This window comes from Paramacrobiotus metropolitanus, unplaced genomic scaffold, assembly GCF_019649055.1.
Source record: "Paramacrobiotus metropolitanus isolate TYO unplaced genomic scaffold, Prichtersi_v1.0 Parri_scaffold0000002, whole genome shotgun sequence".
Taxonomy (NCBI): domain Eukaryota; kingdom Metazoa; phylum Tardigrada; class Eutardigrada; order Parachela; family Macrobiotidae; genus Paramacrobiotus; species Paramacrobiotus metropolitanus.
In genome coordinates, this window is record NW_026570222.1 from 2,255,958 (window position 1) to 2,281,658 (window position 25,701).

Here is a 25,701-nt window from a genome sequence, read left to right on the forward strand (position 1 = left end):
AACCTTACATATGTACAGTACACGGTGGTTAAAATTTGGAACAAAGCAGTTGCCTGGAAGTTTAAAGCAAGCCGCAAGCCGTTTAAAGCAAGCTACAGTAGCTGCGCTGAATGTCATTTCATCGTCGGAAGTCGACTTACACTACGAAGTTAGAAACACGGAGCGCTACTTCTACCGCAGAGGACTTGGGTCTACTCCTGTGGAATCTCTAAGTTGCCGAAATGGCGAACTGCGGTGGCAAAACTAATTCAATTGTTCTGAAGAGCCCTATCGGGAACGTGCTTGTGGAATACTGTGGACGAGGAGTTCATGCTCTAAACTTGGATGACAAAGTTCGGGATGATTCATTTTTGCCTGGCCCAAAGCAAAGGTAAATTACCGCATTCCATAACCTATTGTTAACTGAGTTATTGTTGTTATAAATAATAAATAGTGTGCAACTTATGTAGAGTCGTCGTTGAAGGAAAAGAGAACCAGAAAGCGAGTAAAGATAACATAAGGGACGCTTGCATTACTTGGCTGGATACTTATTTCCATGAGCCATCCAAACTGTCGCAAATCGCTCGGCCCACTTTGTGCCTAGATGGTGAGCCGAATTACTTACAAAAGAGCAGGATAAACGCACAAAATATGTTGTTCAAAATTACCTGTACTATGTAGATGAAGATAGTCCATTTATTAAGTTAGTTCGGTAGACGGACTTCCGCTGTATGTAACGCTTCGTAACGCGTCGATAACAGCTGTTTTGCTGTAGACACACATGCATGTGCTGTATCATGTATTGTATGTACTATGTACCTTCCCTCAGTTCCCTGCTATTATTTTTACAAGATGTGCTCTTATAGAATTGGCAAATTTATAGGCACGACGTTCTCAAACAACTGTTGGGTTACGCTTCCGGAACTAGCCGATTTTGGAAAAGTGGTTTCGTACACGGAATTGGCCGCTGCTGCTGGAAACGAGAAGGCCATTCGCGCTGCAGGGGGGAGCGATGCGTAAAAATCCGTGCATGCTGTTGGTTCCATGTCACCGTGTTGTCACCAAGGATGGGATGTTGGGTAAGTTTTCGGGTGGAACGCGTCAACGGGTCAAGGAATGGCTGCTGCGCCATGAAGGTCACACGCGTTTCTCTGTGTAAGGAGGTCCGCGGGCCCAGTTACGGAGTGGCCATGTGCACAATCCCACCAAAATCTGCCATACCGGCCCATACGTCGGCATGGGGTTTTTGAGTACAGTAGTTTTTCTCTTATGTCTTGGTTGGCGCTTAGCAGTCGGCGATGTTTGTGTACAAATGTTTCATGAAATCTCGATTATGGACCAATCTTACTTAAGCTTTCAATTTTAATCATCAGCTTTGTACATATTATGCTCGACTGCTTTTTTGACGATAGTTGTGAATTGTGAAGCTGTAAACTGATTTGATTTCGATGCTGTCCTATAATTCATGAATGGACAAGATAAATTTATTTCTACTTTCCGAAACTAAATTTAACAATAGAACTCTGTGGGCGATATTGTTTGACAGGCATTAGCATACTTCTGCAAAACAGTACAATGACATTATCCAATCCGGTGGAATCAAAAACCTCTTCTCTCGATCTTTGCCATACATATGCAAATATGCACGTTCATTAATGCACATTCCAGCTATCCTAGTCAAGTTAAATAGGACCCATTTTAGCGTGTTCCTTTAAAGGATAATGCTCGGGATGCGACCTGACATGTTCCATCATTTCCCTTTTTTGCTTCTGTAGATGCCAGGGTAGTTCGTCATACACGTCATTAAACAGTTCTTCCGGTGCCGGTTTAACTTTTTTCTCTGCTTTCTGAAAAGCCGTCATAACTTGCCGCTTTGCCTGATCTTTCCATTGCGTTTCCTTTTCATCGTTCCATAGTCCACGGTTAACCATGTACTTCCTGAAACGTATGATGGGATTATCTTCCTTGTCCCAGTAGCGAATCTCGTCCACAGATCTGTACGCTGAACTATCGTCGGACGTCGAGTGGTGTCCTATGCGATACGTCATCGCCTCTATTAAGACAGGCCGGTTCTGCGCCAGGCACACTTCACGGGCTGCCTTGACGGCATTGTAAACAGCCCATGTATCGTTGCCGTCCACGCGGATTGTGGCGATTCCATATCCAGGTCCACGCGAGGCGATACCATCACCGCGGAACTGTTGCGAAGTCGGAGTACTAATGGCGTAGCCATTGTTCCGGCACAAGAATATAATCGGGCAGTCCAAAGTAGCCGAGAAGTTAAGAGCAGCATGAGCGTCACCTTCGCTTGCAGCACCTGAAAACGGAAAATTAACCGCAGATTAGAGTTAGCAAGGTGAACATATTACGAACGATTCTACGTTTACCATCTCCGAAATAGCAAATAACGATTTGACCATTCTGAGCTCTTTTGTAAGCGTAGGCTGATCCAACAGCTTGTGGCATTTGTGTACCCAGTGGAGACGAAACTGTCACGTAATGCAAATCTTTGGACCCGTAGTGTACCGGCATCTGCTTGCCTTTGCCCAGATCGTCTTCATTCCCGTAACACTGATCCATGAACTGATCCAGAGTGAAGCCCCGCCACATCAACAAACCGGCTTCACGATACTGCACATAAGCCAGGTCGGCGTTGCTTAATGCGGCTGCACTTCCGATTAGAGTTCCCTCTTCCCCGAAATGCGTCATATAAAACGAGATGCGGCCTTGGCGCTGGGATTCGTACAGAATCTTATCCATATAACTTAACAAGGTCATTTGCTGGTACATTCTGATAACCGTAGCGTCATCAAGTTTGGGATCGTGAGCCGGGTCCGATATTGTACCGTTGCGGTTCATTATCCGATACACTGGGATGCCAGGATAGGATTCGGGCACCAGAAACTCCAGTTTGTCCGTCCACTCCGATCGCGATCCCGGGAAACGTGGCCGATCGTGAAGAATGCCGGCTTGCACATCTAATATCATATAAACAGGAAAACTGGATAATTATTATTTAAATAATTTAATTAATCAATGCAGCACTATGAGGAAGTAGGGTATAAACAAACCCTATTAAACGGCTGACAATATATAAATTAGGGCCAGCAACAGCCTTCACAATAATTCGGCAAAATTTTTCGTTCGGTATTTGGCATTCAAGAACATCCCAAAACATGGCAAAAATTACAAACCTAGACTGCTAGACAATAGTTGATAGTACTATATAAATATCGCATTACGTATGAGACGTACCAGTTTCTGGAGCAGCAGCTTCAGATTTGATTTGGCTGCTGTTTCTTGCTGCAAAACACATACTCGTTCCGTATTTCGAGAAAAGAGCGGATGAGGCCCGATGCGATGTTAACTGCAGACCTACAAACATAAGCGCCAGTTAGAGCATAAGCGACCAATCAACACCAACAACAACTACAAACAGCATTAATTTTGGAATTGCAAAGTAGCAGAAGCCTATTGAACTCTAGCTGAATGCTCACTTCCGGTTTTAATTTTTTTACACATTTACCAGTTTACTGTTATCGTGTGTACCACTGTACCTGGAGCAAACCGCGATACACACGAAGATAAGCCTCGGATAAATTGCGAATGCATTCTTTGTGATGCTTTAATCTCTTTTGCGGTCTGTCAAATTCTTTACTACAGACGATACGCTTCCACCGAAATTCAGCCAGGAAACAAATCATGCGGTCGTACTATCTCCGGACACGTAATTCGGGGAAGATGCGAGTCAGTCGGAACTCGGAAATTCGGAATCACCGAAGGTTCGCTGGAGCTCCTGCTTTCAAAGGCAAATCTCCATCACAACTGCAAAAGCATGTAATGTTAACGAAGTATTTGATGACATGAGTCGATATTCACCTGGAATCAACGGTAATGCAGTCTGGATCAATAAGTACAATAATGCAGAGGTCCGTATAAGATCCAAAGCGATCCAGATGGCAAGATGCCAGCCAGACTGTTAAGCACACGATCAGCTGTTCGCTATGTGTTTTATCACCAACTTATTTTCAGGTCCGTTCCTGGTGCGGTCGCGTTAATCGCAGATCACATACAGTAAAATTTTCTGCTAGGGGTGGATCATTAACGTCCGCCCTCGGCATTCAGCAGAAAGTGAGCAGTGGGAGCCCTCGGCTCGGCACGTACGACAGTAGTTTCTTACGATTACTTTTTGAGTTTGTAATTTGTTCTGTAAGTTTGGAAGGTATTTGAAAGTTTTGAACTCACCACGCTGGAACAAACTTTCAAGAAATTTCGTCTAAATATTCGTAAAAATGCTTTTGGTTAATTGTAGAAAGCTATTACTATCGGCAGGATCGATATGTGGACGATGCGTTACGTATGTTCGTGTTCACCTCAAATAGCTCCGTGGTTTTGCAATAAATGCTTATTTCCCATGTGTTTTAGGCGCTCATCTTCTTCATGGGAGTACAAAGGTGAAGAATATGATCCGAATAAAAAGATTATTCCTTTTATGCCTAAAATATCGCAACAATACGATCCCGAAGTTGACACGGCATCGAAGACTACAGTGACGCTGCTCAACAAAGATTTACACGGCGAAGGAATCTTGATGGTTGACTCCGTGAGTCCTATCGGATTTAAGCTAAATAATTCAATGCACGTTCTTGGTCCTATGGCACTGTTTTCCAAGACGGTGTTTCAGTGGAAGGTAATGAATACGTGATACGTCCGTCTTGTTGGTTGTAATTTTAAAGCGTACACGGCTTAATAATTGACTTTCGTGATTTTTCCGTAAGTGCTTTACGGTCTTTACCAGTAGGTCCAGTACATATGTGAGTACATATCTGTGCAGACGCAATCAGTAAAACTCTCTGCTTGACAGTACAGTACTTATCGTTATGACTTATGAGTGCTGTTACTATTGGATGATTATTCGCAGGTGGCCGATATAGATGATATTGCACCGGAAGCGTTCTCGTTGTTTTACATGTTGGAACCAAAACTAGGTATGTTAGCAAGCTCATAATAAAGTTGTCAGAATGAAACGAAATAGGAAACACTATAATACAATTCGGGAGCGCCATTAATACGTATTTATGATGACTTTATAATTTCGCCCAGTTATTTTTTCATGGGTTCGTTAGTGCGAAGTTTTCGTCATTAGTACGAAGTTTTCGTTTGAACGTTATCATTTTTAATTGTTTGTACGGGTGTTATTTTTTTCTTCGAGTCATTGCTTATGCTTGGAGACTGGAGAGCTAATACAGTGCATGCGCGGCACTGTTTCACCGAGCTGGTGGTTTTAAAAACTTCTTTGTTCCGCTCTTTAAGTTTTTTGGAAGCGGTAAACAAGTTAGAATATCGTATGTTACCAATCGATTTTTATTTAACCTGCGCTTCTTGCGCTGCAGATATCCTCGTAGTAGGCTACGGGGATAAAGATAGAGATGTGAATTCCGCACTTTTGAAAACCCTTGTCAGCCGGAAACGTATGGGAATCGAGCTCTTGCCGACAGTAAGTCTGCGTTTTCTTTTGTGCACAGTTACACGACGTACACCATGCATTTAGTGGAAGACACACGTCTATTTGATTTTCAGTCTTTTTGACTTTCGTTTTTCATGAATTTTAACCAATGGTTAAATCGGTATAGTTGAAGTAAATTTTGGAGTGCGTGTCTTTTTTTGGAATTGTTTTACCAAATATCAAGAGGCTGTTTGTTTATTGTTAGGAGCACGCCATAGCGACCTTCAACTTTCTGGTTGCTGAAGGCAGACATGTGGCCGGAGCGTTTATTCCACCGGAATCCTTGCAGTATTCGGAGGCAGATATGTACGAAAAATTTCAATTTCACAACATTGACCGCAGCGAGCCGGACCTCGATTTCTCTGATCCGATAACCAAACTTCGCAAGAAAATGAAGAAAAAGAAGAAATAAATTTTTCGTATCAAATCTTGTAATTCTCTATGGAGTTGCTGCATGACTGATGAAGAACTGATGTTGAAGTTTGTTGACTAATTTATTGCAGTTTGTGAATGAAAGAGTGTGTGCGTGTCAAAATTGTTAATCGTGCGGGTGCTGCTACTGCTGTATAGAAGTGACAGTTGGGGCTTTTCAGCGGGTTTAAGAATACCGCATATCGTTTTTTTTTAACCATTTTGCAGGGAGCGATGAGTTTGTGATAAAGTGTGAGTTTGTGATAAAGTGGTAGATACAAGTATAAATCGGATGTACAATATAAGAGTGTAGATATATTGAACCTTAAAAATGTACAGTACTTTCGCAATTCGTGGTGATACGATGATGTGGTCACGTGAACTGACCATATGTAAAGTGTTGTCTATCATACGTGGTCAGTTATCCAACGATGACGTCGGCATTGTTTGGTCATTCGCATCGTGGTAATTGTGCTTTCATTCGCCTGTTGACCAAATCCTTCAGACTTCGGAGACCTCGAGTTTCAATTAGGTTAAAATACAAAAGTGAGTAAATTACATAAGCAGAATTTTTATGACAGATAAGCGTCAATTAAAGCATGGTGGTATTAGTCTTCCTGTGAGTTTCTTTTTGCGGTTGCGGTAAACGCAAGCTACTGGAAGCAGGGTATACTTTTAAAAGAAATTCGGTTGGCTCGGTGTGTCCGACAATTGTGAGGAAAAAGCTTTGCGAGCAAAATGTCGGTCGGCTATGGTCAAGCTTTCGACAGTTTGGTAATGATCTGATCCTTTAATTGCGCTATCTGGAAAACCACCATGGGCGTGTTGCGGGCATTTTTGGCTTGGCTACTCAGTTGGATTCCTTGGCTGAATCGGAAAGCGGTAGAAGACCAAAGAAATGGTACACGCTGTACAGTAACACTCTCTTTTGACGACTTATTGTAATCTTTCTTTTCGATAGTTTAGTTGGGAGGTCCCGCAAACCCGTATCCGTAATTTGAGTTAGTGACTGGTAAATCTTTTTTACTGATTCATTGTAGTTCATCCTGCGCCAGTCCTGCTGCGAATTAGTGATCAGCCAACCGGAAAATCCCTTGTCCACCAGAATACGCCTACGGCCAACATAAACTACGCTGACGATGAGCCTAACACCGACGATACGGCAACTCTTCTCGCGTCCACCACGTCTGTTGGATTGACACGCTCCGCACAGAATTGTTCTCCCATGGACTTCACTCACGTCAGCAGGCCTCGTCCAGCGAAACTTCCTGCATTTCAGAAAACTGAGTTTGTGGAGAACTGGCTGCAGAATGATATTGCTAAACCGCCTAAACCGGAAGTCGGTGGTTCCAGCTTGAATAGTGCTCGCAAGAGTTCGCGTGCATCTAGTAAAGGTAAAATATTCAGTTCTGCACTTAACCGACGACCAGAACTGTGAAATTTTTGCATTTTAAATTCAGTAGAGAGAGCATTAGAGTCCAGTATAATAAGAAAGTGTATGAAGGCCTCACCGCTATTTAAAATTAAAGTGACTTGAAGAAGTAATGCAGTACGTGTGAAACATCAGCAATTGTGAGCGTATCAGTGATACTATAAAAAAAGTTTTGTTCTTTTATTTAGCTGTGCTTAGAATATTACGCGAGTATTGAAAAAATTCATTTACTACACTAATGAAGTCGCTTATATTTTGCTGCTTGCAATACGTATATAGCTGTTGCGTTTAATTTTAACAGAAGTTTATGCAGTAGTGTGCTTACTGCACACTGTTTTTGTAGACAGTCACGAATCTGGGAATCCAGTAGCCACCGATTATAAAAATGTGGAAGGATGCCCAGCAGATGAAATAGGGAAAAGTATAATACGCCAAGCGGCTGATGAAGCAGTCCAGCCATCTCCAACTGCAATCGTCACCTATCTGTACCGCGTGTCAGTGTATCCCAGTTTCAAGCTGCCGGTAGTCTATTGTATGGACCGCGGTTTCCCTCAGAAACATAGGTATTTTTTACGCAGGCGCTGCACGGTTGAAACGGGCAAGCCTAATATAACATATGGCAGACGTAGTCTGTCTATATATTATAGTATAGGATCAACGTGTAACTGAAAGGTTACTGAAAGGTCAGGATGATTCTGTCTGTTCTGAGCTTTTGCGTCTGTCTATCCTCTAACGGGGAAAAGATGGAAAGTAAAGGACACTAAAGGTTAGCCTCAATCCTGCCTGTTCAGTTGCCGATTTTCTGTCGGATTCCCATTCGACGAGATGCTGTACATGTATCGCAAAGCTGTCGGTATTCCAACAGCAATCACACAATCGTAGGGCAGCAGGCTTGCATTCGTATTGTAATACGATAGTATCAATGGATGACTCCCCTCATTCTCCATTCTATGTATCGGCGCTCAGAAAAAAATCATTGAACTAGAACACTTATGGTCGTTTCAGGACAAGAATGCAGTGTCCAGGCTGAGCAGAATATGAAATGAAAAGAATACAGGTCAAGAAAACGTACTGCTGTACATCAGAATAGTTCAGACATTCCCAAATTCTAGAAATTCCACGTTAGAACTGGACAACTCGTACGCAGAGTCGCAGATAACGCATTGTTCCGATTTGACTAGCGTCAATGAAATTCAAATTTTCAATACGCACACCGAAATTCTCTTGCGCGGCTGCAGTACGTATTTTGGTTTTTTTCGCATTTATTCTTAATTAATCCACGCGCCTGCGTATTTCGTTTCGTGCTGTTACTGGCATTACATTGGCGTTTCTTCTCAAAATCATCGTATATTACAACAAAACAAGGCCAGCGTGCTACCAGAAATGGCGAAATTCTGTTACCAATTACTTGGTAATCTGGTTCTTTCTTACATTACAACTTATTTTTATGCGTATTTACTTTATAAATACGGTGTCATGGTATTTACTATTTGTTATTTACAGGCTTGGTAATGGGGAAATTATGCCGCCAGGGCTTGAAATTGCCCTGCTTCATATGCGAGAAGGCGAATGGTCAAAGTTTCGTATCGCTTCAAAGCACGGATACGGTATGTACGGAAAGGTCAAGAGCACACAATGGAAGTGGGTCATCGGCGACCATTCACAGCATGTGGAAATGCAATAAGAGCATAAATACATGCACGGCTTAAAATACAAGCGAAAGATTAATTCCATAATTTCATTGCATGTTTGTAGGAAAATCCGGGAAAAGAGCCTTCGATGTATCGTCCACAACTGTCTTGTACGTGGAAGTGGAACTACTGAAAGTCCAGGAAACTGCTATGGCGGACAAGGTAGCCTCGGAGGAACCCTTCTTTTGGACAGAGACATTCTCGCAATCGGAATTAACCATCGCTCAACGACAGCTGTGGTCTTTGGGCAAAGTATCCTATGAAGAAAAAGAATATACACAGGCATACGAACGCTTTTCAAAGGTTGCGTTAAGTTCGTACATTGTAGGATTTCGCTTTTTTGAATGGATATTCATCCGTTAGGCGATTGAAATTGGAACGACATTGAAAGTTGGAGAAAAAAGATGAAGGGATTTTAAGCCAACGAAATTCTACTTTGGCTCATTTGTATAACAACCAGGCTCTTACATGCCTCATGTTATCTAAATGGGATGAAGCCATTCAGAATGCCAAGTCAGTTTTGCAGCTGAAAGCCGACTGGAAGACGTGTCATAAGGTGAGAACGACACTGTAGCCCGTAACAAGTAATTGTTGACAAGATATTGCACCGGACGTCGGCTCCTAAATGCTCATTAGCGTTGTTTTCCATACTTGTTTACCTATTTGACAAAACATTGCATTGTTGTTTGGCAGGCTGTGCACTCTATGGCGAAAGCATATTTCGAGAAAGGTGATTCAAACCGAGCAACGGATACCGCTCAACGGGGACTAACTTATTATCCTAATTCTCCAGACCTGAAAAAAATCATTGAAAAGTGTCAGCACGGCACCAAAGTAAGAAGAAAAGGGCAGGAAGTTTGGTAATCTTCAGAATATTGTCCCTTATAACACACAAATTGCTGTAGGAATTTGAAGAGAATCTTCGCCTGAGACTTTTGAATGAACACCGGGAATCGCGTAGCTTGCTTCACCAGGCGTAGTTATGCCCGTGGACCGGAAACAATTGACAGCAGATACATCTTATTGTGAAACTATAAAGTGCCAGTTTTCGGTACATTTTGTGTTTAAAGGTGATTTTCTAATCGGTAGCAAAAGGTTTATGGTTTGAATTTATTTTAATGAACGGGTCTATGTTTTCATAAGGCGATTTCTTCGTTTATATGTTTCGCGCAACCTTGGTTTCTGGTTTCTGGTTTCTGGTTTTGTTCCTCTTTAAAGTTGTAAATATACTTTTTTTTGCGTTTTTTAAGCCGTTTGTAGGATGTAACAGGTTTCACTGAATGCCGCGAATTTTTCAAATAAAGCACTGTGGTTTAGGTGTTTTTTTTTTAACTAATGACGGGAATTGCTTTGTGTCCTAACCGTTCGTTGTATTGTAGAGGTACTGCACCATATTTAGTAGTATTCACTACTCTATTTTTCGACAGTCCACCAAAGAGTATTTCGGCTACGGGTTCATAATGTTATGGTAACTGGCACATTTGTATGCCCATATGAATGTCGTATTTTGCTGAATTGTAAATTATTTTAGCTTTCGAAGCATCAGGTGCCGCGGATATCTATAAACACTCAGAAATGGAAGACGCTGATTCGACAGTCAAGTAAAAAACCTTTATTCTTTCCAGACTGGAAATATTGTTGTGGCCATTGAGACCATTCGTATTAAATAAGTAAAACTATACGGAACACCGATATCACGGTTTCTTTTGTCATAAATAAATAATAAGCAAATATGCGAGCATACTGGATAACGTGTTTTAGTAGCCGGCTTTACTTCAAGTAAACACACCATGTTCAGTATGCCGGTTATTATAGAATCAGTAGGTCCTGTTTATGTTGCTCTTGATCGTTTAAGAATGTGAAGAAAGAATACGTTATCGATTTGTGAGTCCAGCATCATAGCATGTATAGTCCCCGCCAGTAAGGCAGAATATTGATTATTTTCTGTATATGCTCAACTTCCGGTTCAGTCGATGCCATGATTAAACAGCCTCGCCAGCTGGCCCGTGTGTCGTTATCCGGGGCGCATTTGCGAGGGAGAATTTTATGGAATACATGGATGCGTGCCAGGATATGTACCAGCTATGTGTTTTTAAATTAGATGCGAATGTTGGCGTTGGAAATGTAAGTAACCTGATTTCTGTGACATTCGATCGGAAACAAAAAGGCACGCATCTCAAACCCGAAAATTTTGAAAACCGTTTAAGAATTTTATTTGAAAATTGGAACCGAGTCGCTTTTGCTACGAGTGGATCAGGTATGTGTAGTAAGTTAACAGTAATAACCTTTATAAACATAAATGAAAATTATACCAGTCGTTATATTAAGTTTGCAGATTAATGCATAGCAGAATTTAAGTTCTAAATTTCAGTATGCATGTAAGCATGTTCCTTGCAATCAGTTAGTAAGTTTCTTTTATTTGCGGTTTTGCTAATAGCGCTAACGCTGTGCCGTAATTTGCTTGTGCATTTTAAGTTTTCGTTTATCGAGACCTTTACTTCTACCGCGGGTCTACCTATAATGTTTGAAATTTGAAAAGCTGCGATTAATTTGCATACTCGTACAAGCGCAATTACCGTCATTCTTGCTGATAACATTAATTATTGTTAGATTTATTGCACATTATGATACATATGCCCGCCACTGCATAAAATGTTGTAAAATATTATATACCCGGCCCGTTTATATACTGTTATTTGTTTTTTCCAAAAGTCTTTTTGAATATGCAGAGTACAAAGTCGAGAGTCAAAGTTCAGACTGCAGAGTTGGCGAATGTTTCTGTAGTTTCTACTAAGTAGTACTTGCAACCTAACGCTTCTGCATCAGAAAGTCAGGCTATCGACATAGGCCTATCGTGACATTTTTTTATTTTAAATAGGGAATTATACGCTTACATATTTATAATTTAAGAATTAAAAAATACCGGTTACTGATTCCCGAGTGCTAAAAGTAGGAAAAGCCGCAAATGCGCTAAGCATGTTTTGTATACTTTATGTCTGTGACTCTCTGTGTAGAGCGGCAACGACACGAAATAATTATGTACATACATCGAGATTTGTGCAGCGGCATTTATAGAAGCACGTAATGCACAGTTGTCGCGGTTAGTTCGCATTGCTCGCACTCGTAATTGCCTATCGATTTTCTCTGCAATATCGTGATAAACCCGGCAAACACCTCGTTTTAACCAGTGCACAGCAGTATCCTCCTCTTTGACAAGGAATAATACTATCGGAATGGGATCGAAATTCGTAATTAGTAGCCTGCGTGAATCTGAAGCTCTTATTTCTCTTGTAATTTCGTTCACGCTAACCACATATTTGAGAGAGCTGCGAACCAGCTGTGCGCATTCAGGCAGTACAAGCACAGATCCCGAAAATATTTAGAATAAACATTATTTTTGAACAGCTCTTTCGATTCTCTCATTCTAAGATATGATTAAAAAGATTAAAATTGTAGCGGGAAGTCATCTATATTACAGTCTTTTGTTTCATAATGACAGTTACATGTATGATGTATGCGCGAATGATATTGTTGAGATTTTAGAACATAAGACGGAGGAACCAGGAAGACAATATAACAAAGGCATATTGAAATTAGACCCAGGGAAAATGTTTCTCTGTTGCAGCTGTTTGCTCGTGTTGGCGCTTCTTAATTCTTGTTACACTATTAAAAGTCTTCCATAGTTGTTTAAATCAGGCGATATACAAACAGCCATAAAACTCGGTATTGTGTTTTTATTTGCACAGGACGGATAGCGCTGGAAGGTGACGTTTTAAGTGTTTACGTATAAGTACGCCCTATCTATGCAGCGTTAGAAACCGCTCACAGGAATGGAGACAGCAACCGACCATAACAGCATTTCTGATGTGGAAATGGATCTGAATGATTTAATAAAAGCCCCTCTTCCGTTATGCCAGGAACATAACGAGCCATGTGTTTATTACGATTGTGGCGGAATGACCGCGAATACTTTAATATGCACAAAATGTCGAACACATGGAAAATGTTCGGGCGATATAAAAACCATTACGGAGATAGTACAAGATACAAAGAATGCCATTCTTGGTCTGCTACAAACAGCAAAAAGCCAATTAAACCAAGACGATGGTCCAGTGCTAACGTCGCCCGATTATTTTCTGCCGCCTTCGCAAAAAGCGCTCAGCCGCAGTTTAAACACCGACACCGGTTCGCGTACGGTCTCCCAACGCCAGAAACACATTACGATCCACGCGGCCGAATGCCGGCGGAACCGGTTGCGCTCCCTGTGCAGTGAAATTAACAAGCAGTTGGAAGAGAATTCCATTGCATCCATATTGACCATTAGGTCGAAGCTGATTCCTGAGTTATACCGAATGTTTCATGAATTCAGTCATCCCGTTGCCAAAGTGGAAAAAATGGCTGCGCCAAATCGCACTTTTTTCCGCCGATCCGCATCCAACCGGCTGACGTCAGGGACCGCTGCGAATTCATTTGGGTCCAATGAGCGCAAGGGATTTATTTGCGCCATTACCAACGGCATGTCGAAGGATGGGCTTATTAACGCGCTGCCCGGAAAAGAGGTGAAACTGCGTATGTTCCTCTGGAATCGCGATGTGCGTGGCCAGCCGCTGCAGGCCGATAATCTCACTGTTACGCTATCAGCGCCCAAGGAGTCCCCCGAGGACAGCGTCCATCATGAGGTCAAGCGCAAGCAGCTGCGGAGTGATTCATTTGAAATCACATTCACTCTGCACAAAGAGGGCTGGTACAATCTCCATGTGCAGTTGTCAGGCCATCCGGTCAGCAACAGTCCTTTCTATGTGTCCGTCAAGAGTCCGGTGATACACGAGGAGGCCGTACGTGAGTCACTCTTCTCGGCGTGTTCGGCGCTGACTGCGCGGATGAACGGCCGATCGCCGTCACAGAAATCGACAGGATCAGATGGACGACGCAATTCTAAGCTGTCGGAGCTGGATGAAGACAGCTTGGCTACTGGGAGTGTCGGCTCTTTTGGCAGGGAACCGGGACACTTTTTGAATCCACAAGGAGTGTGTGTAACGGATGAAGGGATTATTGCGGTCACCGACAGCAACATTGGATGCATCCAGGTGAGGCAAAAAGAACATTGCAGCACTTACGTACAGATGGTAAAGTACAGTATTATGTAATACCGATTATGACCTACTGGCAAAGTAATCCTACTCTACAAACATGTTTCTTTAAGATATGTTTAATAAGTAATGAAAATCTTAAAACGTTCGTATCAGTCAACACTATTTTGCTGCATTTTCATTTCTTAATAGTTAACAAATTATGACCTTTTGTACTTGATAGCTCTTTGGTCCCAATGGAGAGCACCTCAAGAGATTCGGCGATCGTGGTCGCCGTCCTGGTCAGATCTTTCGTCCGACCGGCATCGCATTTGTTCCGGCTCGTTTAAGCAAATCCACTTCTCCCTGTTTCGTGGTGGCCGATTATGAAAATCGCAGCGTATTAGTATATGGTACGGATGGACAGTTCCTATCCAGTTTCGGATCAGCCAAATTGACTGGTCCCAAAGGAATTGCTGTAGCCTTGAATGGAGATATATTGGTCGTGGATAATCGCTCAAATAGTGTCCTCGTGTTTCGCAACGAAAAGCTGTTCAAGAAAATCTGGTCGCCTTCGTCCACAGCTGCTCACTTGGCTGGTCCACACTATATTACGGTAAGTGGAAAATCGAGGAAGTGAAATACTGAAAAATGTGACGGTAAAATTATATTCTTATTAAGGTTTCGGCGGAGTGTGGCGATATCTTCATTTCCGACTTCCATCATCATACCGTTAAGGCAGGAAATTTGCGTTTTGTAGATAAGCAGCTGGGACGTAATTAACACATCTTTCTGTTAGGTCTTCGATGCGAATTACAACTACCGGTTCAACTTTGGGTCTTTCAGCGCTGAGGGAGGAATGGGCTCGTTCAGTGGACCAACTGGTGTGCCGCTCGCACTGCGCTTTGTCTCACTACTTTTTTATAACACTTTTTCCTTTACACATTAGGTATTGCGGTGGATCATCGTGGAATTGTCGTTGCTGATTGGGGAGGCGGGAGAGTTCAAGTAAGTCGCCTTCTGTAATGGAGTGTTCATCCTGCATTTATTGGAATTCTGAATCTTTTTTTCGATGCTTTGGAAATGTAATTTTAACTGTCTCCACATATTTTTACAATGACGTTATTTATCAAATGGTTTTGTATTCAAGGTATTTGACAGTCAAGGCAGTTTTTCTGCATACGTCACGGCGCTTTCCAAACCGCTATATGGACCGCAGGGGCTTACAATTGGGCCGGATGGACAAATTTACATTTGTGATTCCGGTACGAGTATTTGTTGACAGTGCTAACTTTCATTTTGTCTAATTACGAAATTCGATAGGTAACCATACGGTTCGAATTTATCGTCATCCCCTCGCTCAACTTTGACGCAATATTCCAGTCTCGTCGTTCCCGGATTTGATAAACCTCGGTGAATGGATGATAATTTGTTGAATCGACATAATTATATATCGTTAATATTTGTTAATTTGTCGCATAATACAAACGACTGTATTTATTGAATTGTTTTTCGAAACGTTGTCCCCCCCACTCTACTGCATTTCGCAAAATTTTATGCAGTCTTTGTTTTAATTTAATTTTATGTATCGAGAACTTTACTTCGATTTTTGTGCAGATTACTTAATAAACGCAGAACCCAATAAAAATAAAATAACAAGTAGAAAGGGAAACAGAATTTACAGTAAAACGCACAGAGGAATATCATCCACATTAAATATGAAATACAAAGCTTGGAAGGCAAGATTTATAAAGCAACAGTATATCTAAGTATTAGTCTGGACTTTCTATCGATATAAACTGAACTGTAGGTAAACGAGTTTGAGCAAATTTGGCGAATTTTGCAGTATCAGCGTAGCGCAATTCCCATGAATCGCGCAATGCGACGGTCTCTTCGGTAGGATTCTCTACTCGGACCGATGGCGCAATTTTGATGTTGCCGTATTCCCGCAAACAAGGGCAAGCGGCAAGCAACGAATGGCAAAAGCCTTTGCGAAGACCAAAAAACCCTAGAAAGATCTCACTTTATTTTTTAATTGTGGCTGTGTACACATAGTGATAGTCACTTACATTTGTTTCCGCCACGTGTACCACACGCCATGAACATCAACATCAAAAGTGTACATAGCAAAGGAACTGAAAAAGAGCACCGCGAATATGAAAAGAATTAATCGATTAGCAAACAGAATTCTTACCCGAGCAGAAAAGGAAACTCATGTCGGCATGACTATCCAGTTTGTACACCAACAGAATCTACGCGAATAACAGCATTACTCAACGGATGTTCAGCAAATTAACCAGCAAATATAATCGAAGGAGAAAACTGAAACTGAACACTGACCTCAGTTATAAGCATGGGAAGCACCACAATACTTGAGCTGATTGCAGCCCGTACGGCTGTCATTCGCTGTTCCGCGTGAAGGTCGGCGGAGCGCACAACCAGGCAGGCAAATATTACAGAATACGACATGCCCACCATAATAGCGGCGGTCAGCACCCATAGCGGGATAAACACGATCTGGAAGCCACAAGAACAAGGGATGTATTTCAATACAGTACTGCGCACAAAAACCAGTGTTACAACATAACTTTTTCGGGTAATACAATGTAGAAATAAGCGAAGCATAACAAAATACCGAGCACTAGCAAACCCCGGTACTTAAAAATATAATCTGCGGGAGCTATTAATCGTTATAAAAAAATGCATTACCACCAGATTATTACCATCTGCCATAATATTTTGCCTTGAAATTTCATAACGGTACTTCATTTACCTGTTCACATTTTCTACAGAAAAGGTCTCCCAAAACGTACACAAATCACCAAAATTCTACGACAGGAAAACTCATTTTAACTCTTACCACCCAGCTCCACGTAACGATTTCGTCAAGTCGCAGGGCCAGAAAGACAAATTGGACAATATTGACCGCACAAAACATTTCCAACTGGAAAAAAAGATTCCGAATGAAAACTCGACAGATAAACTGTTGGAGCAGGTTTAGTTTCTCATTTTACCGCAGCTGTTAAAAAGCTAATACAACACGTTCAAAAATTTACTCAAAATTCAGTTCTAGTTTGCCTCAACTCCAAAAACTTACTACTTCCACGCTATAAGTACCGAGTAATACTGAAAAACACCTATACGCTGACCATACGCTGATAATTAATACCCAAATTAACATTACCAATGGAAATAATTCAAGGTTCCAAAAACGCCTTACGGTATATTAGTTACATTATACCTCAAACGGGCGCTCCCTTTTCAGACTCCAAACACACACGAAGAAGGACAGCAGAGATACGAAGGTAAGTGGAAGGAAAACGAGGATCCATCGGTGAGAAGGTTGCGCAAGTTGTTCACACGCCAACAATTCAAACAAAAACAGGAAACAATGCACTGCAACGCTTAACCACATGGCGCGAAACTGAATGATGCTGTCCACATCCATTCTGCAAGAGAAAAATAGTCGACGTCAATTATTCAAACAAACTAGAGCAGGGAAAAACTAGCTAAAAAGGCTTTTCCTTCTTATAACTTTTTGCAACCCCAGTTTACGTTTAAAAAATATGGCTTAATGATAAATAATAAAACGCCTCTCCCGAAACAATATAAAATATCCCGAAACAATATAAGGAAAATGAAGTCGTTTACGTACCTTGATTGTGGGTTTTTGAGCCATACAGCACTGCCAATAACCGCGCCCAGAAAAACTAAAAATTTCCACATCCATAATGGAATGAACACGATCCACCAGTTCCAGTCAACTGTTTCGTCCAAACGAATGGCGAAGAGGAAGACAAAGACAAACAGGGAGAAATGCACCACGAATTTACTGCAAAATTCAATACGGTTGGTTGGGCACAGGAAAAGTGTACGGCAAGGCTAGATTGCTGACGAATTACGACGTACCTGTGGTTAAAATCCTGAAACAATCGCTGAAGTTCCATGGTGCGCTGATAGAAGAAACCAAGGCATCGTCTAGCTAGTGCCCAGCTCTTCCGTGGCGCCCGTCAAAAATTAATTAGACATTTTCTATGGTCTTCTTAAACAAGGGAGCCAGGAGACATAAAGCAGTTCATTTAGTCAATCTGTGCAGGATTTGCGCAGGTCCAGTTCGCACGCTTGCAACAAACCTTTTACACAATAAATCAATTACTCAATGACTGACATGCAAATCACAGATGCACTTGGACAGCATAAGTCATGATAAGTGCCAGTCATTAAGAGACACTGACAGCCTCGCTAGCACAGATTGTGCTAATTTAATTTATCCCTTCATGTTGTAAACGATAAACACATGATTCCTTAATCAAACACTGAATTGCATACGGCTTGCAGCCACTTTACAGAGATAAATATAAGTAACAGAGACAGATTTCACTGGTCACTACAGAATCCTGTCCACGGAGAATAAGACTGTTCACATAAAAATGAAATTTCGAAGAACCACAATAGAAACTAAAGAAATACTAGTAACTAGTAGCTAAGTTAAAGTAGTAGAAAAATCAACACAATCAAATGTGGGCTGCAGAAATGATCAGAATCGGTTTGTGTTTGGGAGAGTAAACAGTCGTTGCATAGTGGAAACTAGCATTGTAATAAACTACGATACGATAACGGTTACAAAAAAGATTTGGGATCGGGAAACAAGATCCAGTGGGAACATGCATCCACAACTTTTTTCTTTAAGAAATTATGTACTGACTGGACAAGTGCATCCTGCCAAAGGAATGCACCAAGATGATCGACATCACCAAACCCAAACCCACACAACTTCTGACGTCATCGCGGATGTGGATGGAGCGCCCGTACCGGAGCGTGCAGTTGCGGGCTGACAGAGTAAAATCATAATAAATTATACTTATTAAAAAAGTATTTGATTTTTTAATTTTATTGGCATTTTTAGCTTACTGTAATAGAGTAGCGAGTAGCGATCCTTTGGTGGTTGAAGTTGTTTCTCAAGTTTTTTTCGCTCTTCGGATCAGGTGCTTTTACATTTTACATGCCCTGACTGTGCCATTTTACATGCCATTTTACATGCCATTTTACAGGGCCTGACACAACGAAAATTGTGTTGAACACCGTACGGCTAGCTACACTTCTAGCTTGCTTGTGATTTGCGGACTCATTTGCCTGCATATATTGTACATATCTGCATACAGCACGGATACGTTCATATGTTGTGGAATCATAGATCAGGATCGAAGACTGAGCTTGAAATTTAGATACTCCTATTGTCATGCGCCGTCGGGATTGTTGATGGGATTCCAAGTGCTGCAGCGGGCGGAAGACTGACCTGCACTGAGAAAGCTTTGCAGTTTCTTCGCAGTCCATTCCATGGATCGTCAGCAAATTCTTAAGAATGCAGCCTTTGTCGGGTTGCCTAGTCCCGTGTAAGTGGCATTACTGCGGAGAAGTTTGCTGTGCTTAGGAAAGATTTCTAACGATACAACTGTTTTCTAAGCCAACTCGTTTTGTGAGCTTTCGGTGATATGCTGTGCTTTGTTTTGTAGCTCCAGCACGCATCATCAGATTCCTCAACAGAGCGCGCGTGGTCGAGTGCGCTTCACTCCTGCTTCATGGGATAAATATTTTGACACGAAACGCATCGTCAATGTGAAGGAGAACATATCCTTTTTCTCCGCACAAACGGTTTCAAAATTTTTTAATATAGTTACGGTGCTCCTTGACTGCTCTGCACGCTTTCAGCATATTTGAGAAGGGTTCCCTCGGTCCAGTTCTGTACTTGATTCATGGAGGTGGCTTTTCCGCATTATCCTGGGCACTCGTCTCGGTATGGAGAAAAGATTTTAATTTAGCTTTCCTTAACCGTTTTTGTAAGAAATTCCCTTTTTGAATGCTTTTATGAATATTGCGCTCAATGTCCTTGTTTACTGTCTTGTTTTAATTACCATTACTGGGCTAGACAGAAAATCTGTTTTAGAAAGCGATTACGGAGCTCGTGGCTTGCCGCTGTGTTGCCGTGGATTTGCGTGGACATGGTGCGGATAACGTTGAAAATGCTGTTGTTAACAGTTAAATTTTCCGATGTTTTATAGGCGACACGATCACATCAGATGATTCAGACCTTTCCGCAGAGACGTTGAGCAAGTTAGTTCTTTATCCCTTAAGCTGCAGTTGTGTTTGCGAGAATCAAGCGTTCTACTCCTATTTTTGCAGTGACATTGCAGATGTTATTCGCACGATTTTCCCAAACGAACAGGATAGTCCGCCGATCGTTTTAATTGGTCATAGTCTTGGTGGGGCAGTCTGCGTGCACGCTGCTAGCCGTAATTTGATTCCCAAGCTAGTTGGCCTTGTTGTGATAGACGTAGTCGAAGGTACGTAATTCTACAGACGCATTATTCATTAGTACCGTTTCCGACTTCAATTCGGAAACGGTACTAATACGTTCTATCTCTTCTTTCATTAAGTATTTCTTTTTTGTGGAATAGTTATATGTTTCTGGTTTGATATTCTGAAATGTTAGGAAACGGAAATGATGTTATGATTTTTTTCTTTGTTAACTGACACTTTGTTTTAATTTTTCCAGTATGAATCGCTCATAAATATAACTAGTGTTTCTGTTTGTGATTCTTTAAAAATAATTTTGATTTGGGATAATATCACATTCATTAGCTAAACCTCAGATATATCATATAAGTACTAGTACTCAATCTCTAACTGCAGTATTTATTAACTGATTTGTAGGTACTGCGCTCGAATCGCTGGCTTGCATGGAGTCAATCGTTCGTGGACGGCCAAAATGTTTCCCATCTATTGAAAATGCCATCGAGTGGGCCTTCCGGTCCGGTCACATCAAGAATCCCGAATCGGCTTGTGTTTCTATGATAGGACAGCTGATGCCGTACGCATTACGTTGCTACGACGGTTAATTAATTGTTGCTACATTGCATTTGCATGATATTGTAGTATGGATTCGAGCTCCGTTGGGGATAGTACGGATGTTTGCCAGGCTGTTAGTGCTTGTGACACAATAATGGAAGATGGTGCTCCTCCTGAGACCGACACTCCTAAAGAATCCACAAAGACACTCATCTGGCGGATAGACTTGCTGAAAACGCAACCTTTTTGGCTCGGTACAACTTCACGGTGTTCTACTTTTAGTTATTAATGATTTATTATTATTGCAGTTTCTTTGATTTGCTACAATTTCTACAGGGTGGTTCACTGGATTATCGAAAATGTACTTGGAATGTCCGACTCCAAAACTGTTGTTACTCGCAGGTAGACTGACATAAATTTGTGATGCAGTTGCTCTGCTGGATTAAGAATGTGCTTGTATCATACGTATGGTTAGTTGGAAAAGTAGAAATACATACAATCCGTTAATTAATACTGATTGTACAACAACTACTGTACAAGCTACTATTAATTTGGGTGCGAAATTCCGATGATTTGACTGACTTGTTTGGCGGAAATCAGCTGTGAAAGCGAGTGACACCTCTTTGTTTGATTACCAGGTATGGATCGATTGGATAAGGATTTGACCATTGGCCAAATGCAAGGTACATAAGCGTGTAAATTTAAATGCATTCGTATTTGATCGAATGATCCGGCTTATCAGTGGAACGTCGTAGATCGCAGTTTATTGAAAGTTTATGATTTCTGCTGGGCATTTCTTTATAACCTTGTATACTTGAAGTACTGTCATTTCGATAGCATGTTATTGAAACTTTCAGGGAAATTCCAGATGGTTGTTCTTCCTAAATCTGGTCATGCAGTGCAAGAAGATCAGCCCGTGAAGGTTGCCGAAGCTCTAGCCACGTTTCTTGTACGGAACAAAATCGTGGAAGCTGCGTCGGAATTTCAACGGTAATTTTTCTTTATTTGCATCTGGTTTTCTGTATTACGGTTGAACGATGTTTTCAGAACGTTTCCGTGCTGTTAACTATGAATAGTGGATCTGTGATAAACTCCGAAAGACAGAACAGCGGATCGGTTAGCGCAGAAAGACTAGAAAAAAGCACAAGCTGGGACGAAAGAGGACAGTCACTAATTGTTAACCACCTTCCTTTACAGTTTATATCTACGTTTCCGCTTTGCCGAAAGTTCCAGCGGGTGCTCGGTAATCAGGAGGAAAGTGTTCCATCTGATCATCTGTAAATGCATACTTTGGATAGCCAATATTCTGTATGGTATTTTCCCGTCTAGTCCCGTTTCTATAACAAATGAGAAATTTAAGTTTTTAATTTAGTGGAAATTCCTGTCGAGTTCTTGCTCACTTTCTCATTTCCTCCAGGAGTTCAGTTTGAGAATCCGGAGTGAGCGATGCGTACTGAGTGACCACCGTTAGCTCTTCCAGTGTAACGGCCATAGCTGTTCTATCTTTTGCGCTTTTACACATTGTAAATCGGATGCCACCTAAATGGCGTACAAGTTTTTCTGCACTTTGCAATAAAGTCGTATTTTTCGGAGCTTCTGATCGCACAGCTGTTGTAAACTGGCTGATTTCCGGTTCCGTTAATTCTAAAAAGAACTATTATAATAAGCGTGAACCATAGCATACTACTGTACATGTAAGACAGAGCGCAGCGATCTGGTTAACAACTATAATTCATCAGTTAAATGCAAAAACGGAGAACGTGCAAGAAAATGTAGGTTGCTGGTTATTACGATTTACTAGTATCACAAAGTGCTTCACTTATTGTAAGTTCTAACTTCTAACTGATTTTATTCAACACGGGGTAATAATAATAGCACTGCCATGGAAGTGCAATTTACCTGCGCGGGAGTAAGTTGCAATGTAGTCCAACAACTTTTGAGAATAAAATCGATTGTTGAGTTTTTGAAGGCCAATCGCACATTCCATGCTGAAAAGTGCAAAAAGAAAGTTTTTTCTGCAAAAAAATTAGCACAAATATGTGTAGGGTTGAACACTTGAACACAACACCAACTTTTCTGCTATCGTTGCTTTTTCGTTGATTCCTACGTTGAGAAAAACTGGGTACGGCCGTACAACTATGGTGTTTTCAGAAACCGGTTTCCTTAATCTGCTTTGAGGAAGAGATGGCAACATGATTCTGGAGTACACGAAGTCCAGGTTATCGTTCTTCCTTCAGACGAAAAACATTACCGCTGTCAGTCACACATGAAACAATAGAACAAGTTCAGCAAAACAATAAAATCATCAAAATTATTAATTAATTAAAATTTAATAATCAACAAATGCTCCCTCCATAGATATCATAGAGGTACTGTAAATGCAAGCGAAGCACGGCATTCGACCAGAGTAAGTACGCAAAACGGTACAGCATAGGTGATGCTATTCCTTTTACCTTTCATTCAGCATTTGTATTTGGTCCAATCTCAAGATCCCTTCCGAACTGGATATCGGAATCACGAACTCCGTTTTGCTAAGCAATACGATTGCGCCGATAACGTCTTCCACCATGATTTTTTCATCGTCCCAACAAGACAACAACGATTCAAAGTACAACAGAATGTTCCATACACCGCCAGAAAATCCGAATTCTCGTGAAAAATCTAGGTGATTCACGCATATCTTGGACAAGATGCCCGACACAACAGCGGTTAACTGCAATAATCACGGTTTTTTTACTGCGTTGAGAAAATGCTGTCCGCTACAAGTTTGATGCAATCGCTTCAAAAATTCAAAATAAAAAATGATTTGTGCTTTTACTATTTGTACACGAGCTTACCAACTGGGAATATACACAGTGTTCCCGAAGAACTAACTGTAATGCATGAGTAATGTCCAGATCAATGTACGCAGATACCACGACGTCTCCCAATGTGCGATATAAACCGGCTACTGTCAAAGAAGGACAATGAAGCATTTCCCAGCCACCCAAGTCATCAGGAACTGTCTGAGACCCTAATTCAATCCAAAAATGACGCAGACGCTCAATTTCCCAGGCCAAGTAATTCATCTGAAAAGTGATCTTTGTAAATTTAAGAAATACAGAGCAAACTTTCTTGAGGCGGAAGCAATGTCGTCGGTGTAAACAAATTAAGCACTAACATTAACTGCGCATTACAGCAAACACATTAACGCTTTCCGAAACAAACTCACGTCGGCTGGTTCTTCCGATTGCGACATCATATGAGAACATCTAATCCGATGAGCCAGACGAATCGCGGTTCGTAGAAGAGATAATGCTGGCGGGTAATTCAAACAGGCTGGGTCACAATGTAGACTACGATCCTCTGGAACAGCTTCACTATTTGATGCACAACAAGACCCAGACTGCATCGGGGTAAAACGTGACCACAAGGCGCACAGCCCATGCAGATCGTGCATAAGAAACTGAACCGTAAACGCTCCAACTGTGACAACATCGTGGCGGGCCAAACAAATCTCTTTTCTTTCTGTGAAAAACAAAACAAAAAGTTTGGATTTAATTCGCCAAGGGAGTTCAGCCCATCATTACTAAAGTACTAACAACAATATCACACAAAGCGGAAAGAAGAAAAGGAAAATGAAAAATTTAGCGTAAAAGCAACCAAAACATAATACGCATAAAAAGCGAAAGCAAACACATTACCCTCACTTGTCTGGGAGGATTGAGAGACCATAAACGACTGTAAATGCAAATTAGTTGGGATAAATGCCAGTTCGGTTTTTGACTTATCGATACTCCGTTTAAATGCTGCCGAAGGCAATGTTGGATCTTCTACAACAACGAAAATCACATGATAATTTAAATTGTCCGAGCGAGACACAACACCAAATTTTCATAAATTCTGTAACACACTGACCGCCACCACCACGCACAGTTAGAATCACTGAGTTTCTGTCTTACTCATAGTTTCCAGGTTCTGCTTGAGTACTTGCAGGCAATTTGCAACAGCAACACGGAACACGCTTTTCAGTTTTTCGGAAGCGTGGTCACACGTATCCCATTCCTGCGAAGCCACGCATAATGTGCATAAATGTATTGACAACTTGTTGCTGGGAATTATGGTACTACTCTAGCTGCCCAAGCATTTGCACTTTCAATACACATAGCGACAGAACAACCACAGAAATGGTAGAAATCTTACCAAAACACACTCCAAAAATGCTTCCATTTCCGAAATATGCGATTCCCTGGTGAAAATGTAACATATCTTCACGAAAGGGTTTACTGAATCTAGTTAAGTATTTTAGAACGCTGTAGTAATGTAGCGTATATGATGTTTCCCAAAGTTGTATGTACCTTACCTTACAGTACATATCCGTTATTAAATTACGAACGGCAAAACAGATCTAAGTCATTTCGGCACTTACAAAAGAATTCTGGGAATGATGTGATTTGCACTATAATCCGCTAGAACTTCGTGAAGGATAATATCGACTTCGGAATCGTTCGTCTTCGTTGAAGCGTTGTCCATGCAAGGTGAGCATAACTGCGAGTACTGCCGTACAACGGGATGCTGATGAACGGCATGCCAGGCAGGATAATCCAGATCCTTCGGTAAAGAACATTCCTTTAAGACCTTCCAAAATCGGTTTGGCATATTAATCACGGGTGGTAGAAGTCAGAAAACGGAAAATCAGAAATCTTGTAAATCTTTTGCTGCAGAAAACCAGCAGCTGATTTGAATAGTGCTAATTTTGAGGTGATCACCAGTGAAGAGGGTTTGAAG

The 25,701-nt window shown here is 41.4% G+C and overlaps 8 protein-coding genes across 18 annotated transcripts; 5 read left to right on the plus strand and 3 right to left on the minus strand.

Moving 5' to 3' along the window:
* Positions 1-59: 59 nt before the first annotated feature.
* Positions 60-1,508, plus strand: LOC129585169 (methylated-DNA--protein-cysteine methyltransferase-like). Its single transcript, XM_055477765.1, has 3 exons — positions 60-370; positions 450-586; positions 863-1,508. Exons 1-3 carry the CDS (start codon positions 222-224, stop codon positions 997-999), a joined length of 423 nt encoding a protein of 140 aa, XP_055333740.1. The 5' UTR covers positions 60-221; the 3' UTR covers positions 1,000-1,508.
* Positions 1,448-3,955, minus strand: LOC129585147 (2-oxoisovalerate dehydrogenase subunit alpha, mitochondrial-like). Its single transcript, XM_055477731.1, has 5 exons — positions 3,859-3,955; positions 3,537-3,804; positions 3,235-3,354; positions 2,367-2,957; positions 1,448-2,296 (listed from the first exon to the last, which is right to left on the minus strand). Exons 2-5 carry the CDS (start codon positions 3,589-3,591, stop codon positions 1,662-1,664), a joined length of 1,401 nt encoding a protein of 466 aa, XP_055333706.1. The 5' UTR covers positions 3,592-3,804; positions 3,859-3,955; the 3' UTR covers positions 1,448-1,661.
* A 205-nt stretch (positions 3,956-4,160) lies between these two features.
* Positions 4,161-6,170, plus strand: LOC129585156 (NADH dehydrogenase [ubiquinone] 1 alpha subcomplex assembly factor 3-like). Of its 2 annotated transcripts, none has more exons than XM_055477751.1 (5): positions 4,161-4,336; positions 4,405-4,582; positions 4,901-4,967; positions 5,373-5,476; positions 5,691-6,170. In XM_055477751.1, the coding sequence occupies exons 1-5, from the start codon at positions 4,272-4,274 to the stop codon at positions 5,895-5,897; spliced, it is 621 nt and encodes a 206-aa protein (XP_055333726.1). In that variant the 5' UTR covers positions 4,161-4,271; the 3' UTR covers positions 5,898-6,170. The 2 variants fall into 2 exon arrangements, with proteins under 2 accessions (XP_055333726.1, XP_055333718.1); XM_055477743.1 differs by having other exon boundaries at positions 4,164-4,336; positions 4,405-4,669.
* A 214-nt stretch (positions 6,171-6,384) lies between these two features.
* On the plus strand, positions 6,385-10,311 carry LOC129589540 (uncharacterized). Of its 3 annotated transcripts, none has more exons than XM_055484338.1 (8): positions 6,385-6,797; positions 6,937-7,290; positions 7,672-7,891; positions 8,832-8,935; positions 9,084-9,322; positions 9,383-9,575; positions 9,713-9,853; positions 9,925-10,311. In XM_055484338.1, the coding sequence occupies exons 1-6, from the start codon at positions 6,713-6,715 to the stop codon at positions 9,425-9,427; spliced, it is 1,047 nt and encodes a 348-aa protein (XP_055340313.1). In that variant the 5' UTR covers positions 6,385-6,712; the 3' UTR covers positions 9,428-9,575; positions 9,713-9,853; positions 9,925-10,311. The 3 variants fall into 3 exon arrangements, with proteins under 3 accessions (XP_055340313.1, XP_055340320.1, XP_055340329.1); XM_055484345.1 differs by having other exon boundaries at positions 9,084-9,301; XM_055484354.1 differs by having other exon boundaries at positions 9,084-9,271; positions 9,348-9,575.
* A 317-nt stretch (positions 10,312-10,628) lies between these two features.
* Positions 10,629-15,749, plus strand: LOC129589483 (tripartite motif-containing protein 3-like). Of its 2 annotated transcripts, none has more exons than XM_055484263.1 (8): positions 10,629-11,276; positions 12,766-14,106; positions 14,333-14,704; positions 14,770-14,826; positions 14,888-14,972; positions 15,038-15,096; positions 15,239-15,353; positions 15,412-15,749. In XM_055484263.1, the coding sequence occupies exons 2-8, from the start codon at positions 12,850-12,852 to the stop codon at positions 15,456-15,458; spliced, it is 1,992 nt and encodes a 663-aa protein (XP_055340238.1). In that variant the 5' UTR covers positions 10,629-11,276; positions 12,766-12,849; the 3' UTR covers positions 15,459-15,749. The 2 variants fall into 2 exon arrangements, with proteins under 2 accessions (XP_055340238.1, XP_055340246.1); XM_055484271.1 differs by having other exon boundaries at positions 10,629-11,143.
* On the minus strand, positions 15,640-18,868 carry LOC129589561 (transmembrane protein 185A-like). The gene is made up of 8 exons (XM_055484364.1): positions 17,998-18,868; positions 17,744-17,920; positions 17,330-17,537; positions 16,949-17,032; positions 16,429-16,605; positions 16,283-16,340; positions 16,158-16,223; positions 15,640-16,096 (listed from the first exon to the last, which is right to left on the minus strand). The coding sequence occupies exons 1-8, from the start codon at positions 18,033-18,035 to the stop codon at positions 15,861-15,863; spliced, it is 1,044 nt and encodes a 347-aa protein (XP_055340339.1). The 5' UTR covers positions 18,036-18,868; the 3' UTR covers positions 15,640-15,860.
* Positions 18,710-22,526, plus strand: LOC129589510 (protein phosphatase methylesterase 1-like). 6 transcript variants are annotated; one of them, XR_008690616.1, is made up of 14 exons: positions 18,934-19,481; positions 19,602-19,714; positions 19,788-19,882; positions 20,033-20,090; positions 20,148-20,199; positions 20,269-20,429; positions 20,800-20,956; positions 21,022-21,188; positions 21,271-21,336; positions 21,573-21,617; positions 21,792-21,924; positions 21,982-22,050; positions 22,132-22,242; positions 22,307-22,526. XR_008690616.1 is itself a non-coding variant. In XM_055484312.1 (13 exons), the coding sequence occupies exons 2-13, from the start codon at positions 19,426-19,428 to the stop codon at positions 21,998-22,000; spliced, it is 1,122 nt and encodes a 373-aa protein (XP_055340287.1). In that variant the 5' UTR covers positions 18,710-18,927; positions 19,140-19,425; the 3' UTR covers positions 22,001-22,526. The 6 variants fall into 6 exon arrangements, 3 of the variants coding, with proteins under 3 accessions (XP_055340287.1, XP_055340278.1, XP_055340302.1); XM_055484312.1 differs by adding an exon at positions 18,710-18,927 and having other exon boundaries at positions 19,140-19,481; positions 21,982-22,526; XR_008690611.1 differs by having other exon boundaries at positions 21,982-22,242.
* Positions 21,924-25,669, minus strand: LOC129589501 (uncharacterized). Of its 2 annotated transcripts, none has more exons than XM_055484291.1 (11): positions 25,343-25,669; positions 25,117-25,162; positions 24,876-24,978; positions 24,624-24,746; positions 24,146-24,441; positions 23,772-24,002; positions 23,388-23,647; positions 23,007-23,165; positions 22,834-22,922; positions 22,335-22,578; positions 21,924-22,271 (listed from the first exon to the last, which is right to left on the minus strand). In XM_055484291.1, exons 1-11 carry the CDS (start codon positions 25,570-25,572, stop codon positions 22,139-22,141), a joined length of 1,914 nt encoding a protein of 637 aa, XP_055340266.1. In that variant the 5' UTR covers positions 25,573-25,669; the 3' UTR covers positions 21,924-22,138. The 2 variants fall into 2 exon arrangements, with proteins under 2 accessions (XP_055340266.1, XP_055340256.1); XM_055484281.1 differs by having other exon boundaries at positions 24,618-24,746.
* Between the last annotated feature and the right edge of the window lie 32 nt (positions 25,670-25,701).

Excerpts from the sequence above, each read along its gene's own strand:
- LOC129589510 (XM_055484312.1), top strand. The coding sequence starts at position 19,426 with ATGGATCGTCAGCAAATTCTTAAGAATGCAGCCTTTGTCGGGTTGCCT. Across the intron at positions 19,482-19,601 it reads GTCGGGTTGCCTAGTCCCGT|CTCCAGCACGCATCATCAGA; the intron begins GTAAGTGGCATT and ends TTTGTTTTGTAG. Across the intron at positions 20,200-20,268 it reads TCCGCAGAGACGTTGAGCAA|TGACATTGCAGATGTTATTC; the intron begins GTTAGTTCTTTA and ends CTATTTTTGCAG.
- LOC129585147 (XM_055477731.1), bottom strand. The coding sequence starts at position 3,591 with ATGCATTCGCAATTTATCCGAGGCTTATCTTCGTGTGTATCGCGGTTT. Across the intron at positions 3,355-3,536 it reads TGTATCGCGGTTTGCTCCAG|GTCTGCAGTTAACATCGCAT; the intron begins GTACAGTGGTAC and ends TTATGTTTGTAG. Across the intron at positions 2,297-2,366 it reads TATTTGCTATTTCGGAGATG|GTGCTGCAAGCGAAGGTGAC; the intron begins GTAAACGTAGAA and ends TTCCGTTTTCAG.
- LOC129585156 (XM_055477743.1), top strand. The coding sequence starts at position 4,272 with ATGCTTTTGGTTAATTGTAGAAAGCTATTACTATCGGCAGGATCGATA. Across the intron at positions 4,670-4,900 it reads AGACGGTGTTTCAGTGGAAG|GTGGCCGATATAGATGATAT; the intron begins GTAATGAATACG and ends GATTATTCGCAG. Across the intron at positions 5,477-5,690 it reads GAATCGAGCTCTTGCCGACA|GAGCACGCCATAGCGACCTT; the intron begins GTAAGTCTGCGT and ends GTTTATTGTTAG.
- LOC129589483 (XM_055484263.1), top strand. The coding sequence starts at position 12,850 with ATGGAGACAGCAACCGACCATAACAGCATTTCTGATGTGGAAATGGAT. Across the intron at positions 14,973-15,037 it reads CTCGTTCAGTGGACCAACTG|GTATTGCGGTGGATCATCGT; the intron begins GTGTGCCGCTCG and ends TTTACACATTAG. Across the intron at positions 15,354-15,411 it reads AATTTACATTTGTGATTCCG|GTAACCATACGGTTCGAATT; the intron begins GTACGAGTATTT and ends GAAATTCGATAG.
- LOC129589501 (XM_055484281.1), bottom strand. The coding sequence starts at position 25,572 with ATGCCAAACCGATTTTGGAAGGTCTTAAAGGAATGTTCTTTACCGAAG. Across the intron at positions 24,747-24,875 it reads GCAGAACCTGGAAACTATGA|AAGATCCAACATTGCCTTCG; the intron begins GTAAGACAGAAA and ends TCGTTGTTGTAG. Across the intron at positions 24,003-24,145 it reads AATCGGAAGAACCAGCCGAC|ATGAATTACTTGGCCTGGGA; the intron begins GTGAGTTTGTTT and ends ATCACTTTTCAG.
- LOC129589561 (XM_055484364.1), bottom strand. The coding sequence starts at position 18,035 with ATGGAACTTCAGCGATTGTTTCAGGATTTTAACCACAG. Across the intron at positions 16,606-16,948 it reads TCGTTACGTGGAGCTGGGTG|ATCGTGTTTATCCCGCTATG; the intron begins GTAAGAGTTAAA and ends TGTGGCTTCCAG. Across the intron at positions 16,341-16,428 it reads TTCCCATGCTTATAACTGAG|ATTCTGTTGGTGTACAAACT; the intron begins GTCAGTGTTCAG and ends TTATTCGCGTAG.
- LOC129585169 (XM_055477765.1), top strand. The coding sequence starts at position 222 with ATGGCGAACTGCGGTGGCAAAACTAATTCAATTGTTCTGAAGAGCCCT. Across the intron at positions 371-449 it reads TTGCCTGGCCCAAAGCAAAG|AGTCGTCGTTGAAGGAAAAG; the intron begins GTAAATTACCGC and ends CAACTTATGTAG. Across the intron at positions 587-862 it reads GCCCACTTTGTGCCTAGATG|GCACGACGTTCTCAAACAAC; the intron begins GTGAGCCGAATT and ends GCAAATTTATAG.
- LOC129589540 (XM_055484338.1), top strand. The coding sequence starts at position 6,713 with ATGGGCGTGTTGCGGGCATTTTTGGCTTGGCTACTCAGTTGGATTCCT. Across the intron at positions 6,798-6,936 it reads GGTAGAAGACCAAAGAAATG|TTCATCCTGCGCCAGTCCTG; the intron begins GTACACGCTGTA and ends GATTCATTGTAG. Across the intron at positions 7,892-8,831 it reads GGTTTCCCTCAGAAACATAG|GCTTGGTAATGGGGAAATTA; the intron begins GTATTTTTTACG and ends TGTTATTTACAG.